This window comes from Tinamus guttatus, unplaced genomic scaffold (genome assembly GCF_059628265.1).
Source record: "Tinamus guttatus ecotype Peru unplaced genomic scaffold, ASM5962826v1 Tinamus_guttatus_pri_ptg000323l, whole genome shotgun sequence".
NCBI lineage: Eukaryota > Metazoa > Chordata > Aves > Tinamiformes > Tinamidae > Tinamus > Tinamus guttatus.
In genome coordinates this window covers 1009891-1025299 of record NW_028288857.1, presented here as the reverse complement: position 1 = coordinate 1025299, position 15409 = coordinate 1009891, and the positions used below count along the sequence as shown (strand labels likewise).

General features: G+C 42.9%; 1 protein-coding gene across 1 annotated transcript in view; it reads right to left on the bottom strand.

Annotated features, from left to right (window-relative positions):
* Positions 1-10858, bottom strand: part of PLCG2 (phospholipase C gamma 2) — a 49018-nt gene extending 38160 nt beyond the window's left edge. Inside the window, exon 1 of the mRNA XM_088529069.1 lies at positions 10655-10858. Coding sequence (XP_088385195.1) covers positions 10655-10850 — 196 coding nt within the window. The 5' untranslated portion in view covers positions 10851-10858. The remainder of the gene's footprint in view (positions 1-10654) is intronic.
* Between the last annotated feature and the right edge of the window lie 4551 nt (positions 10859-15409).

The following is a 15409-nucleotide window of genomic DNA, read 5'->3' as shown; positions in this document are numbered from 1 at the left end:
TTTCAGATTCAGATTAATAAATCAAGCCTATCAGCTTAGCTGTGGAGCAAGTACTATGAGCTTTCTATACGAGGTACTGAAATCTCTCTTCCCCATCATACGTTTGAATTGCAGAGCCACATTCTGCCCTGGCTTCCCAGACACACGTCCACGGGGCCCGATACAGCTGGAGAGGTACAGACCTGCACATAGGCAGTTTGCCAAGTGTAACATCAAGCCCCATATGTTTGCAAGCTCCATAAAACAATGGCAGATTAACACTTTTCCAGAGGAAACAGAAATCAAAGTAAATCCTGCAGCAAAATTGATGTAGATGCAACAAGACAAGGAGGGGGATCCCAACACACTCAGCACCCACCCAAATACCTAAGAAACCCAGCGCAGTTCTAAAAGCCTGGGGCTGCTGGTTTACACTTCATCCGTTCTTTTTCGTGGTTATTTCTGTGGGTTAAAGGGATCTTCTTGGCCACCTCATCAGACATCTCCTGGTTCTGACGTCTCCCTCAAGGGACGGGACTCAAGACACGTGCGATTCCCATGCTGTTCCGGGCTCACGGTTGGATGTGCAGTGTTAGCAGCTCCCAGAGGCTGCTCAGAGAGGGAAGTTGCTCAACGTCAGCTTTTGCTGTAGGGTAAGTCAGCTAATTCAATGGATCATTACACTACTACTCAGCTGCTTGCCAGAGACTGCCCGGATTAATTGCTTACTGCCTTCCAGAGCACTTTACTGCCTCAAATTTTGCAATAAACTTTTCATCCTCCATATCTCTGTTGAATTCCATTCAAATAACAACAGAAATCACATTTAGTCACACTGCTTTGAGTATGAATTACTAGTACCTTCCTTGCACTCAGAGGCAGATGGTAAAACAACCTGGCTTCCATTACAAAAGGTGCTTTTCAAGCTAAGCAGCAGACGTGGCATAAGGTGAGCATAGGCAGCGAGTGACGCAAGCAGGAGAACTGCAAACACTGTTTTGTTGCACGTAACAACACCATGCTGCTCATTGCACAAAACACTTAACTGGAAAAAACCCGCACGGCTCCTCCAAGAGCAAGTTCTGCCTCTGCCCCGTGCCTGCAGTCGGGCAATGCCCATCCCAACAGCAGCAAAGTCATTCAGCAACCACAGACCCGGTGTTAGGAAGCTGACCCTGCTTAGCACTAACCAGCACCAACAAGAGAACCAATTATGCTGTCTCAAAGTGCACATGGAAGTTCACTGTAGGGTACAGTTTTGCATAGACAACTTCGTTCCAGGTAGGTAATTCAAAGCTGGAGAGTCATGTAGACTGTAAATAAATGCAATGAAGTCAGAATGCTTTACAAGCTACAAACCTAGCAGGTTATCCTTGGCAGAAGAGTCCTCATAAACAACACAACAGAGAACTGAGAGTAATGTTACAGACTATTTTACAGTGTGCTGTAAGAGAAGGCACCAACTTGAAATCCACAGGAGTTTATCAGTGCCTGTGGCCCTAAGTCAGGCCTATATCAAAGCTTAGATTATGTATTTAATGGAGGAGGAGAAGCAAAAACGGGCAGAGAGATTCAAGGGGCCTTACAGAGTCAGAAATCAGGCCAGGAGCGCTATGCCCTTCATCCGATATTTTCAACAACGGTCTCAGGAAAGCTAAAGGGAAACCGCTGGCAATATTTCAGAGAGAAAAATAAAGGGCTCTCATCACCTAAGTGGTGCAGACTGGGACACAGGGGGGAATTCTCTACGTGCATACGTTCACATCATCATTCGTATCTGCACAGTAACATTTTGCACAAGAGGTCCCTTTCAGAATCCTTGTTTTTTTCTTTTTTAACCCCCCAACAACTTGCATTACAAAATGTTCCAGCGCTTTCATTTTGGAAAGGCAGAAACTAAACTGTGACACTTGAGCTATGTGCAAATGAGTTCCCCTTAAGTGAAGGGAGCCTGCAGTTTCCTTTTGCAGATGCACTGCGGGCAGCTAGTGAGGACAAGGGCTCCATTCTCACTTCTGCAAAGCTGGGGATTCGCTATCCAACAGCTAACTGCAAGGTGGGCCTTATCAGCCTGCTTTATTCAAAGCAGCAATGAAACACAGAGCTCGGGCAACTGCAAAGGAAGCAGGTGAGGCTCCTCTCAGAGGAGGGTTTGGTCACGTGAAGGCAAAAATCTCCCCTAGCACAAGGGTACAGACGGGACATGGAAAAATGATTCAACTCAGGCAAACTGAAATTTACTGAGACATTCAAGGTGCAAGCAAGTCATTACAGGTAAGCTACAAAAATATCTGAAAATGCAGAGTTACGAGGCTGCAACGTGCGAAGGGGTGCACATTGAGAGAGCACCACGACTGCGTTGCCAAGGGCCCACCAAGAATGAGCTGCGGGACTCGCAAGAGCTTTGGAAAAGCAGGACATTGACAACCACAGGGTGGCTTTGACCTGGTCATCAGGTCACAGAAACTCTCACGTACAGCAGTAACAAATTACCATCTTAGCAGCTATAATTACATTTTAAATTCAACAATTTAACAAAAATTCAACACTTTTCAGCAGAGCAACGACATATTATAGCCCTTCCCAGCCTGACGGGAGGCCATAAATCTCAGAGTTATTGGTATCATATTAAAAAAATGAAATTAAATGCTCAAAATAAGGATAAAGTAAATTTTGCATATATATATACACCCCTAAAATTTTAAAATCTGCCCTGTGAAACAAAAAGGGCTTTTTCCCCAGTTCTCTGCCTGGCCAGGAAAGGAAGTTTGGTCTTCCGAGGTTCGCCCTGCTCACTGCAGACCCGAGCTGCTCGGGAGAAGAAGTCATTTGAAAACAGCTAAGGGCTACACATGTTCATTTCTTCATTTGACCACAGAAACCAAGCTCTAAATACTCAGCTGAAGACTTGCACACAAAGAACAAAGATCCCCTGAGTAAGAACTGAGCTGTATCAGTTTCAAAACAGAAGAAGGGTGAAAAAGGTCTCTTTGAAGAGATACTCTACAAAGAGCAAAAAGTGAATTCACTTTTGCCAAGACGCGTTATTTCTACTGCATTTCAGAACACAAAAGGGAAAGAAAATGATAAAATGTGAGCTTAGAGTGTTCAGCATGAGTTAACTATTTCTTTTATTTACTGGTTCATGTCTGATAGAGTAAGGAAATTCAGGCAAAAAAAGTGATAACAGGAAAAGAAAAAAGCTGTTACATTTAGAAACCAGCAGTGTCAAGGCTGCCATTCACACTGCAAGCAGCACGTGTTTGACACTTCTCTGCAGGAGAATATGCAAACATCCACTACTACCCCTAGCAAGGTACAGATGCGAAAAGTGTTTACTTTGGTTTCTCCAAACTGATACAAAATAATAAAAATAAACAGCTAATTCATATTGCCATTATTAAAAAAGACTAATTAACTTAATTAGCTAGTTAGTCTTTTGAAGAAAAGAGAATCCCTCAGCTATGTTTAGTTATGTGAAACATGTCCATAAACAGCTGCTTGGGTGTTTGGTTCTGTGCATCTTTTTGCATTTCAGACACTTTGGGTAACGTAAACTAAGTTTTCTGTCTCTTTCTCAGACTGTTTTAGCACGGATTTTAAAAATGAAATTTGCAAAATTAAATTTTGGGAAAAACATAACGCCATACAAAATTCACAAAACAAAACACTCATCATTAAACAAATACCTTGCTTGATATGTAGAACAGCTTCCCCTATGGCAGGAGGCATTAGCTGCCATTGCACTAACTGTCACCACGTGGCCCAATCTGCTCCTGTTGCCCAGATGTTACATAACAGACACACGGCAGCTCCCAGTCTGATTTTAAAATATCCAGGTGCAACATTTTGCAGGAATGTGATTCGTACATGGCAGCAAATCCCAATACGAAAACATGAGCACCATGCAGCCTTGCAGATCGGGAAACAACAAAGCAGCCCCCATAGTTTCTGTATCATGAACTTGCTTAGTTCTTCATTTCAATTCAGTCCCTTTCTTAACGCATGCATGAAGCATGAAAATTCCCCTTGTGGAGCGTTTTTTAGCATATTCGAGAAGACAAATTCAGTAAAATATTCTCTTTTAAGTAGGATGAAAATCTCAAGTGATTTGCACAGTCTTGGACAATTCCTTCTATTTTCATAGGCCAAAGGAACTATTAGTAATACTAAGCAAATTTGAGCTGCCAAGTGTATTAAAAAAAAATGGGCAGTCATTTTGTTCTACAAACACCTGAAAACAAATTAACAGAAAACAAAAATCAGAAAGAGAGAAAAAATTGAAATTAACAGGTCCTGTTGATCCCAAAATACAATATTGTGCAGTTCTCGTGTCTGTCTAATAAAAGTAAAAATAGAAAGCATAAGATAGACCTACTGCCATAATGTAGGTCTGGACTGCAAAAGAAAAAGCTGCAACTGCATATTATACTCAGGCATATCATTAGCATTAAAAAAAAACAATTGAAATAGCCTTTATTCCTATATTTAATAGTCTTGTCTTTAGATTAGTTAAAGTCCGAAACTCCATCATTCCCAAACATAGGTATTTTACCCTCTGAGAGAAAGAAAAATTTCAGAATAATCTAATATCAACGCAGCTACCCACTTTTCTTTTTCAACCTTGCCTGTATCCTAACCCCTCAGTCTATAAACAGAAACAACAGCTGGTGCATTATGACTAATTTTTCTAAACAGTGCTCTCCAATTCTTAAACCTACTTCTTGTTGTGTGTTCACACAACTAAAAAGTGAGTAGATTTTTCCATCCAGTATTTTGCAATAAATAAAGGACATCAAAAATCTTGGTCACCTTTCTTTGCTTAAAGGACAAGGGATTAAAATACAGTTCAACTCATTTCTGCAAAAGGTGAGCATCACCTTAAATGCAAAAATTCCTAGGCAATCAGAAATGGAGCATTAATCTCGAGTCCTCAGCAGAACCTTCCTTGAAATTTGTACAGATTTATTACAGAGAAACAAACAAATGCACATTCAGTGAAGGCACCACCGGCTTCTTAGAGAACAGATTCTCAAGGTCGTGAATCATCAGATTATAAGTAAAACTACAGGGATGCATGGAAGCAATGCAGAAATTTGCAAGGTTTCCACTGACTAATCAGGCTCTTATTTGCCACAATACTTTCCCTTACAACTCTCCTTAAAGCACTTCCCTTCTGATGCAGAATGAATTGCCTGTTACAGATCAGCCTCCTGAAGACTTACATCTTGTTAGCTACCTGCTCTACAAGGAGAGTGTAACTTCTTGGGCCCTTGCTTTACTTAAATGCACAGGAGCATGTGTATCATAACACAAGGAAATTTGGGTGGCCTTTTCTTTTCTGGGGGGCTTTATTTTGTAGAATTGAAATGCAATGTAAGTCAGCAAATCCCAATTCTGGTTCCACAGACTGTCACTTAGAGTGAAGTAGGTCTTTCTGAAGCAGGTTCTTCTCCGGGCCACCCCTTGCTTTTCCTGTTCCCTCTCCTGTAGATCCTACACAGATAACGTTCTTACAACATTACAATTGTTTGAGCTATTTGGTATCCCAATCAAGTAGCTGGCACAGAGGCAGAAATGACACCCCAGTTATCACAGGAATGTGGAACACACAGGTTTTGTGTAGTTGGTGACAATTCAGAGGGGTGGAGAAACACCACAGAGCATCACCTGAGGGCCACCACACACAGTTGGAGAGAAAATGAAGGGAATGAAAAATACACAGCAGAACAGCAAGAAAGTGGCATGACAAGCAATACATTGCAAACTTAGATTCACATGTGTGTAAGTTACAGCTTTACACATAAATATCTAGCATGAGTAAATTAGCTTCTGCAAAAGAAAGAACCTATTACAAATTACACAAGCAAATCAATTCTATCAGGAAACTGAAGCTTCCTTGTGTGATGTGTTGATAAAGCAAAGGTCAGTTTAGCTCTGCCATAGCCATGAGCATCGGTAGTTCTTAAACTGCAAATCTAGTAACTCAGTGGTCAGTAAAAACCCATGGGTAAATGATGCACGGCCAGTTCTGCACCAGGTTATCCCCAGATCAGAAACACCTCCCCAGACACCACACACTCCCTGAAGCTGCAGCAGGGCTAGGGCAGGCTGTGCTTTGGCAGGCAGAAAGGAGGTGGGCAGCAGGCTGGCATCCAGCATAGCCTTCTGCAGGAGATCTTTAGTTTTTAGAAGGTGCCTCTCCTAAATTACACCTAAAAGGAAAGTCACACCTCACAGGCATTTAACCTATGTTTGAGCCTGGAAACCATTACCTTTTGCAACAGTAGAATTAAAGTAAATCCAAGAAATGCAGATCGCACAGCAGGATCAGAGTTTCCTACACACAATAAGATCCAACATTCAGTGGGGCTGATTACTTTGGACAAACGGCTCTCTCGACTTGGGGAAAATTGAGACATTATCCAAGAAGTCACTTGAAGCTTTGGCTGGACAGGAAAACAAGACTGATCATGCACAGGTTAGCCACGCTGCTAGGATGACTTGGAGGAAGGGTGGGATAGCCAAAGGGCTGCTCCTTCCCTCTTCATGCAGGTGGGCAGGGAGGCACTAATAAAAGTCAGTACAAAACGCTCCCTCCCCTGCCAGGATTAAAGAACAAGGTGACAGTGCGGCGCATTCCTGCAGTCCAGCTTGTAAAGCCAGCACAGAACCAGGTGAAACATGGAGCCTTATGTGCAGAATTAAGAAAAGATACAGCACCCTCCTAAGCACTGAAGTAATTCCTATTATTCCAGTCAGCTGAAAATTTGACCCCCTTTCAGAGAAATAGCACCCTCCAAAGACAAAAATATGCTACATCCTTTCACTCGGAGGAACATACACAGGTGCTTCTTCCCAGCTCATTTTTTGTTAGAAAATCCCCACTGTACACATCAACAGATCTTTCAGAAGGCCAATACAAAATCTCTGAAACTTAAACCAAGTGTCTGAGCTGCACGATGAAGACAGAGACTGTTTAAACTAGAGATTTCCTAGTTTTGTATATCTTCACTTGTTACCATAGGGGGTCTAGAAAGTTTTCTAAAGAAAGATATCTCCATTTTAACCTACTCATCTGGAGAAACGCACCTGCCCTGAGCAGAAAGTGGCCACAATTTTAGCAACTCTGTTGCCCTATTCAAAACAGAAAAGCTGTTAGGTTTTTAAACAAAAGAGACCCTTCCAAGAGTCAAGGAGTTTAAAATACACAGTCTTGCCATAGTGCTGATCCTGGGGGATCTAAACTTTTTTAATTGATATTTTTATTCATATATCTCCTTTGCATTGATACATTTATACCAGCATACAAGTATGTTTATGATCACATGACAATTTAAACCACATCCAAAACAATTTTAACACAATTTGAAAATGGCTTGTTAATAACCTTACCATGGTTTACACCAGTAAATACTTGCATTCTGAGCCTATGCACCTCCCAAAGACCAGGATAGAATTTAGTTACCTTATTCCCTTATCACTATTACAAATGCTGCGAAACGTGGAAGACGGGCTGGACACCAAATAGTTGTGTTGCTGGTCCCTCACACACACAGAGACCTCAACAGGGTGGAGAAATGGGCAGAGACGAACCTCAAAGTTCAGCAAAGGGAAAAGCAAAGTTCTGCACCTGGGAAAGAACAGCTCTGTGCACCAGTACGTGCCAGGACAACTGGCTGGGAAGCAGCTTTGCAGAGAAGAACCTGGCTCCTGGTGATGAACATGCTCTTCCAGCAAGAGAGGCCAAGGGTACCCTGGGCTAGATCAGGAGGAACAAGGCAGAGGATGTCTAGCAGTTCTCCTTGCCAGACAATTACAGCAAATTATAAAAGCCAGTCTCCATCCTTTCTATTAGCAGGCATTTTTTGCATCCCAAAACTTAAGAGCTGTCTTCTCACTGTCTGATTTAGAACCACAAACCCCCTAGAAGGTGCAAACACTCAGTTTTCTGCCTACTCTAAAAGGGCAGTTGCCAAACTGAGGTTCAAACTGTATGCACAACAGGAAGCAGTTTTACTCTCCCACTCATATTCAATATTAATTCTCACTGGACTCAGCATGGGGAAATAGCAATCATTAAGATCACATAACTAACTAGTTCTGACACGACTCTCCTCAGTATTAAAACACTGCATATCAAAAAATATATATTATAAGACATTTTAATTGTATGTACTTAGCCACTAAAACATCTATTTCAAATCTGAGGGGTTTATTTGCCAAAGTCAGTACATCCTACAAGTGAACAATTCAAGACACTTGTTTATACATATATATATATACTTATATATACGTATATACACACATACACATACATACAAACAAATACAGCTTTTGCTCTAGCACAAAGTACAAGCAACTTGTCTTCTAGCTCATCCATTTAATTATTAAACAGGAAAGGTTCAGACCCACATTTTTTCACTCTTCAAGCAAAATGGAAATCTGAGGCTCAGTCAAAAGAATGGCAAAATTTTTTTTTTAAATAAAATTTCCTTCCTCTTCGGCAAAAACACTGTCAGCAAGTTAAAGCTGCACTGACTTTCATTTCAAGTAGATCACACATGATTTAACATGAACTGTAACAAGTGTTCAAAACATATTCTAAAACACTGCCTGCAAAATATGTCCTTGGTTTTTGGAAGGCTTCTTTGCTTTTTAAAACAAAACAGTATTTTGCATATTCATCCTTTAGAGTAAGAGATATTCTCAGATCTGAAGCCTGCACTGTTATAAAGGTCACTTGAAGTTTGCTGAATTAGAATAACTACTACGGAAGTAGAATTTATGGGAAAAGAGGCAAACAGTGCTTTGCCCAAATCACAAGCATAAAGTAATATTCCCTGGTTTGGTAATGACTGCTTGTGCAAGCAGAGGAAAGTCATTACCCTGGTGAACTACCCAGGTGTAAAACTTGATTTTTTTTTTTTATGTATAAGTTTTAAAATCTATGGATAAAGCAAACTTTAATTGGCAGCTCTTATTATTGTTCCCTCCCCCAACACACAGAAATCCAGGAAGCTTTAACAAAAGTTTAACCTGAAATCTGAAATGCAGAGCCTGTACGTCTTAAAAACTGGTCCCTTTGCGCAAATCATTGTGACATAGTCTTTAAATACATAATTTTTTTTTTTTTTTTGGTCAAAGGACTCTAATGCCCCATTCACTTAATGGCAGCCATTTTCCATTTTGTTTTAAGCCAACTGCTCAGGGTGTCACCCCAGGCTTTATTTGCCTAGCTCTTTCAGACCATGCTCTCATGACTAAATTATCCATTTCCTTACAGAACTTTTCTTTGGCAAACTTCTCTGGGATCTGAGCACAGCAGAACCAGTACCGGCCTTACATTCACACACTTCACCATAGGAAGGGATAATTACCCACGATATAAACACAGGAAACTGGGGCACAGCAAGATTATAATCCAGAGTGCCCTGTTAATCAGGATGCCCAGCCCTGTTTGCTTTTCCTCAGAACACTGCTCATCACCAAATCTTTATCCTATAGATAACCCAGTCCTTCATCCCATGACATGTCCTGTTCTAGTCCCGTTGTGCAATGAATGCAACAGGATCCAGTGGAAACACTCGCAACTGGAGATTTACGACTTGTAATCTTTTTCACTTTAATTAGTCTCAGTTTTCTCATGTTGTAATCCTCTTTTCTCAACTTGCTTCTCACAGAAATCAGTTTCTGCACAATAAATTCTAGTCTTATCTCTTTAGGTTTTTCATGATACCTACAGAGTATCATGAAAATTTTCATGATTTTTACTCTCTCAGCTCAAAACACCTGCCCAGCCTTCCCAGTTCTCCACCTCCAAACACCTCCTCCTCCAGTTCCTTATCACAATTTCTTGATCCAAACAACCCCAGTTCTTCAGCACCAAACTTTTTATTTTAGCTGTGGCTAACCACTAAATGATTGTGGCAACTCAGACAAGCAATTAAATTCCTTTATTAAATACAAAAGCCATTTAGCAATGGCACGCTAAGATCATGTCTGGAAAATAATAGTTTACACAGTCATATTCAAGCATAGTAAATACAATTTTATAATTACAACACTGCCCATCTCCTGAACTGCAAGCTGAGCTTGCTTGACATCAACCACGTTTGGTAAAAACTGGTAATTAGTTTCACTTTATTCTTCTCTGTAGCTTTAACTGACTCATGCAACTTTCTGGTCCTCTTCTAGTCACCCATAATGTTACAATGTTACAAATAACAGTTTTCCTGTTAAAATATCAACGATTAAAAACATCTCTCATATCTCACAACTTCATCCTGTGAAGTCACTGACACTTTCCAGCAAGTCCTCAGTACTAACTGCTACCCTAAAAGGGCAAATTCCTTAAGAAAATAGAAATTGTAACTCAATTATCTTGTATTTGGGGCTTTGTCTTTTTGAAGATAGGAATAAAATAGTTTTAATCCACAAAACAACTTGATGCGTGATGATGCAGAAGAGCTCTGCTTAGTAACACTGTAACTACCTAGTGAGTCATGGAAAAATTTTCACTTTCTGCAACAGTTCAGAACATTCCTAGGAAGTTATCAAATCCTTTTCAGCCAAAACATCATTATGTTAGCATAAAGCATCCTTAAATCAATGCTTGACAACTACATCAATTTATCAGTAACTCCAAGATCAGATACACTTTGCAAATACTCACAGAATCCTTCAATCTTGTCAGCTGTCTTGCTCCATGCTACCTGCCTGGTTTCCATTATGACTTGAATAGTCCTTCTCTCTGGATTACTCTTCTTAAGGCTGAACACTGTCATGACAGTTCCCAGCTCCAGGGTCCTTTTGATCTGGCTTTTCTCATACTCCGGCAGCCCTCCATAGTCTATATTTTTTCTAGGCATCTTTTTTTTTTAATCAAAAGTTTACTGTTTCCAGCGTGCTGAAAGAAAAAAAAAAAAAAAGTAAGAAAAGAGAGAAAAATGAGTATTGAAAACAATACTACTTATTTGTATAAACGAGTTTTTAAAGAAGTTAAATCTACCTAACAGTGGTTGCTTCACACTCAAATACAAGCCAGATACATGGTGAAGATTAACAGTATCCTGCCATTTCATCCTGCAATGTAGTAGGAATAGGCTCCAGGGAGGCCAGTGCCACCGATCGCTGACACTTTGTTACCAAATTGGCCAAAAACGAAGAGCTGGGCGGAGCAGCCACCATGCAAAGAATTGATTAAAGCTCCCAACAAAACTAACACCTCTATTTTAGCAGCCACATACAACTAACTGCTTCCACAGACTGCGTACAGTGAGCTAAGGCCAGCTCATCCATCAGTACAAATACAGCTCACCAGGATCACTTCAACCCTCCCAAGTCTCCTACAAGCATCTGCGCATTTACCTACCATTAAATCTTCGTTTAGGAGATTTTCTCTAATAAACATAGAGGGAGAAGTGTTTTTTATTAAAAATGATTGTTCCTATAAGACTTTGTGTATTGTTTTAGGATATTTAGAGATTTATGTTCCATAAAAAAAAAAACCTTGCAAATTCTACGTTAAGCTGGAAAAAACTTCAGTTCTTGAAACTTGCTACCTGCAGAGACTTCTGAAATCTGGGAAGGCTCAAAGGCTCTGGAGCCTTTGCTGCCATTTTCTTCCATTACATCAGGAGGAGCTGAGAGGATTTACCTGAAACCAGGCAATTCAATGACAAGAAAATGCAAGAACTAATGACAGTAGCTTGTGTAAACAATTTGGGCACTAGAATACACTGGCCCATAAGAAAACTTAAGCCATCTGACCATCTTCCTGACAACTTTAAAGAAAATGAGGGAAAAAACCTGAGCAAACACAAATACTGAGAAAAATGTTTGCTGCTTCTAAAACTGTCTGTTCATGCACTTTTAAAACTTTATGGCTATGCAGTAGCTACTCCTCTACGGGCTACTTTTCCTCACTCACGTGTCAGGAGCCAGACATTCATGCATATAAACTTGGTTTGCACCTTGGCAGAAAAACAGTCTGCAGGAAGGTGCATTTGCAGCAGCTCTTAAAAATATTAACACCTTTCTGTAGTTCATCTCCCACACATGATCACACCAAACAGCTAATTGCAACCTTAACTGCTCCTCAGCAAGAGGACACACAAAGTATGGCTGGGAAGTTTCTCCTGCGTCCGTGCACAAAGAAGGAAGCGCTACCATTCCCACACAAGCAGACGAAGGTTGGGAGTGGAGTGGTGGCTCCCAACCGTGCTCCTTACCCCCTTCCTTGCGCCAGACAGGTTTAAAGAGTCTCTGGGCACATTCAGCCACCAGCCTCAGCAGCTCTTCCTCTCTCCTCAGTCCACTGCTCTCCATCACGAGCGGTTTCGGTTTCCGTGTTGATAACCAGTTCGACCGTGCCACTTCTCGCTTCCCCTTCGTGACTTCTTCCAACCCTCCCCTCACCCCCTGTCACGGGCTCCTGACCTGCTCTTAGCTGAAGAGCTCTCCCTTCGGCTCGCTCCAAAACTCACCCTGTCACTCTCCGCTTCCACAGCCTGATCTGTCAGACTTTGAAGCTGCCCAGGACAAGTTTTCCTGTCCCTTCTTAAACTCCACCATGTCATGAGAGCACTTGGGACTTTTTGGGCACACAAACAACCGTGTCTTCTTACCTGTGGGGTGGCCTTTCGGCACTACCTACAGTGAACTTCAATTGCTCCACAGCAGGAATCATGGCTTACTCCATGTTTTGCAAAACATCTATTTTACGTAGTGTTCAATATCTATTAGTTCATTACTGTATAAAGAGAGGGTACTCCACTTCTCTGTTAAGACTGAAAAATAATTATATATGCCAACCTTATGCCTGAGACCTGTGAAATATTTTTAGGGGTAATAAGCAATGGTAGATTTTAGCTCAAATTTAACGGATCGGACTCCATGCAACTAAAGAGGTAATTGTTTAAATGATCATGGATTTGCATCTAAAAAGATAGAATCTCCTCCTCTTGCATCAATGTTTTATAATAACAGAAGAACAAGTATGGATGGTTCTTCAAAATAATAAAAATTTAAACAGCATTTGGTCTTCAAAAAAAAATAAAATACTGCACACTTAGTATTCTCATTTTCCTTCCTTTATGAAGAGTTGTACTCAAATGAACATACCGTAATACAGAACAAAGCTTCAACCATTTAATACTTTAAATGCACTAATAAAACTCAACTTGTAAATGAGTACAAGCTTCTTTTTTCTCTAGAAGAACGTAACAAAATATACATCCGATCTGCCTCTTACAGTACAAGGTGTAGCTGCAAAGTGCAACATGACTTGGATCAGCATGAAAAGGAATTTCTAAATAGAGCCATTTAATGAAGGGCAACAAAATTTTTTTTTTTGATAGATGCAGTCTCTTAGTACAAAGGAACTGCCTCTCAGAGGTGGCTTCGTAAACAGCTTCCGCTGAATATAATACACTGGACTTCCCCTTTCAAAGTAGCTCTTTCTTTCAAAAACAGAGCGAACACTGTTTTTAGTCTAGCATAAATCCTATGGCAAAAGCCGGGTTTGTGAAACAATGCTGCAGCCGAGGATATCTACCTCATCGGTAAAAAATAAAATGAGATTAAATAGGGAAAAAAATACGTATTATTTGACCCACCTAATAAACCATTCCTGTATTGATCCTCACGGGATAATATCCAAGGATAACTGCGAATGGGGGTTGCAGCAAGTTTCCCAATGCAGAAACATACTTGATCTACTGGAAGGCCTCGATAGGAGATGTCACCTTTGTAACGGTGGCCTGACCCCCGCCACTGCGCAGCGCCCCGAGCCAAGAGCTTTTCTACCCTGCCGTGACCCTCACGGCCGCGGTACCGGCTGCCTCCAAACCGGCGGGCTACGACAGCCGTGTGCCGAATAACGGCACTGCTTCGCCAGGCACCGGGGCCCAGCGCGGAGAGGTCGGCATCGCGCAGCCGGCTGGGCAAGCGGGCGGCTAACGCAAAAACGGCTCCTAACGCCTGCGGGAGGCCAACGCGGGCCGGGCGCCGTCCGTCCCCGCACAGAGCGACTGCTGCCTTTTCCTACGGCAACACCTGACAAACGTGGAGTAGAGCGGGGCCCAGCCAAGGGCGGCGGCGTCGAGGCGCGGCCGCCTGCTCGGGCGCGGAGCGGCCGCTGCCCAGCCCTGCCCTCAGGAGCCCCTCGCCGGCCGCGGCGGCCGCGGGGCCGCCCCCCCCCGAGGCGGCCCGTGCCTCACCTGGCGGCGGCGGGCGCTGCTGCTGCCGCCTCTGCGTCCCGGGGGCCCCGTGGCGGCCGCTCCGCTCCGCGTTGCCCCGCGCCGCCTCCCGCTTCTGCTTCGGTCGCGGCCGGGGAGGGCCCGTCACGTGACGCGCGTCGCGGCCACCTACTGGCGCCGAGGCGCGAGGAGCCCCGCGCGCCGCCCGCCCGGACCGGACCGGACCGGAGCGGCCGTTAACGGTCCTAACGGCTCCCCCGCGGCGGCCGCGATGGAGGGAGCCGCGGCGGCCCCAGGGAGAAAAGTGAGTTTCGTTAAGTTCAGGCTAAAGGTGAGGGGGAAGAGGGAAAGGAGAGAGAAAAAAAAAAAAAAAAGAACACACACGCCCTTACCGTGGATCGAGCCTTCCCCCTTTAAAGTTGGCTCGGGCCATTGCGAGGCACCTGGCTCTGCACACCTCAGCCCACACCTGGGGCACTGCAAGTATTCCCAGAGGATTCTAGCATTTCCAGATCTTTCCCAGAGGTTTCAGGGGAAAATGGATAGAGCCTGGCGTGCTGAAAACCTGAAAAATGTTGTTTGAGGTGTCTGTCGTGATCCTGATCTGTGTGATCTAGCTGGTAACGGGATTAGTGGGAGTGGGTTCCTTCATTTGTCTTGAGACTCTTTAGTGGACGTGCGGCATCGCGTTGAGGTGCTTGGGGGAAGCCAAAGTGCACGGAATTCCATAAGGTCCTGAGGTCTCTCCAATGGAGAGGACGGCCTGTCTGACTGAGCAAACAAACAGACTTGGATCTTTTAACGCCATCAGATGCGGCACGTGCATAGCAGGTAGTCCATCCTGCACATGGTTTTAGTTAGGATTCCTAAAAACGCTCTCAAAGCTGTCCGCAGAGCCAGACCTATCATGGCCTGAAAAAAATTAATGCCAGAAGCCATAGCTAGACATGGTGCAGTGTTTGCAAAGCACAGCACGCACAAGAATCACCAAATAAAATGTTAAAGTAATTAATCGCTGTTTTTGATTGATAGTTTCACCCTGTGAACGCAGAAACTTCTGAAACAGAGTAATAGTTGGAATGGGGTAACAACAGCAAGTTCTGCCACAAACAGTTCTGCCCATGCCACCTGCATGTTTTGTTCAGAAAGAGAGGGGAACATCCACCAAACACAGCAAAAGCTGTGGGAGCAGTTTGGGAAGCTCTTCCCAAAGCCAAGCTAGCAAACTT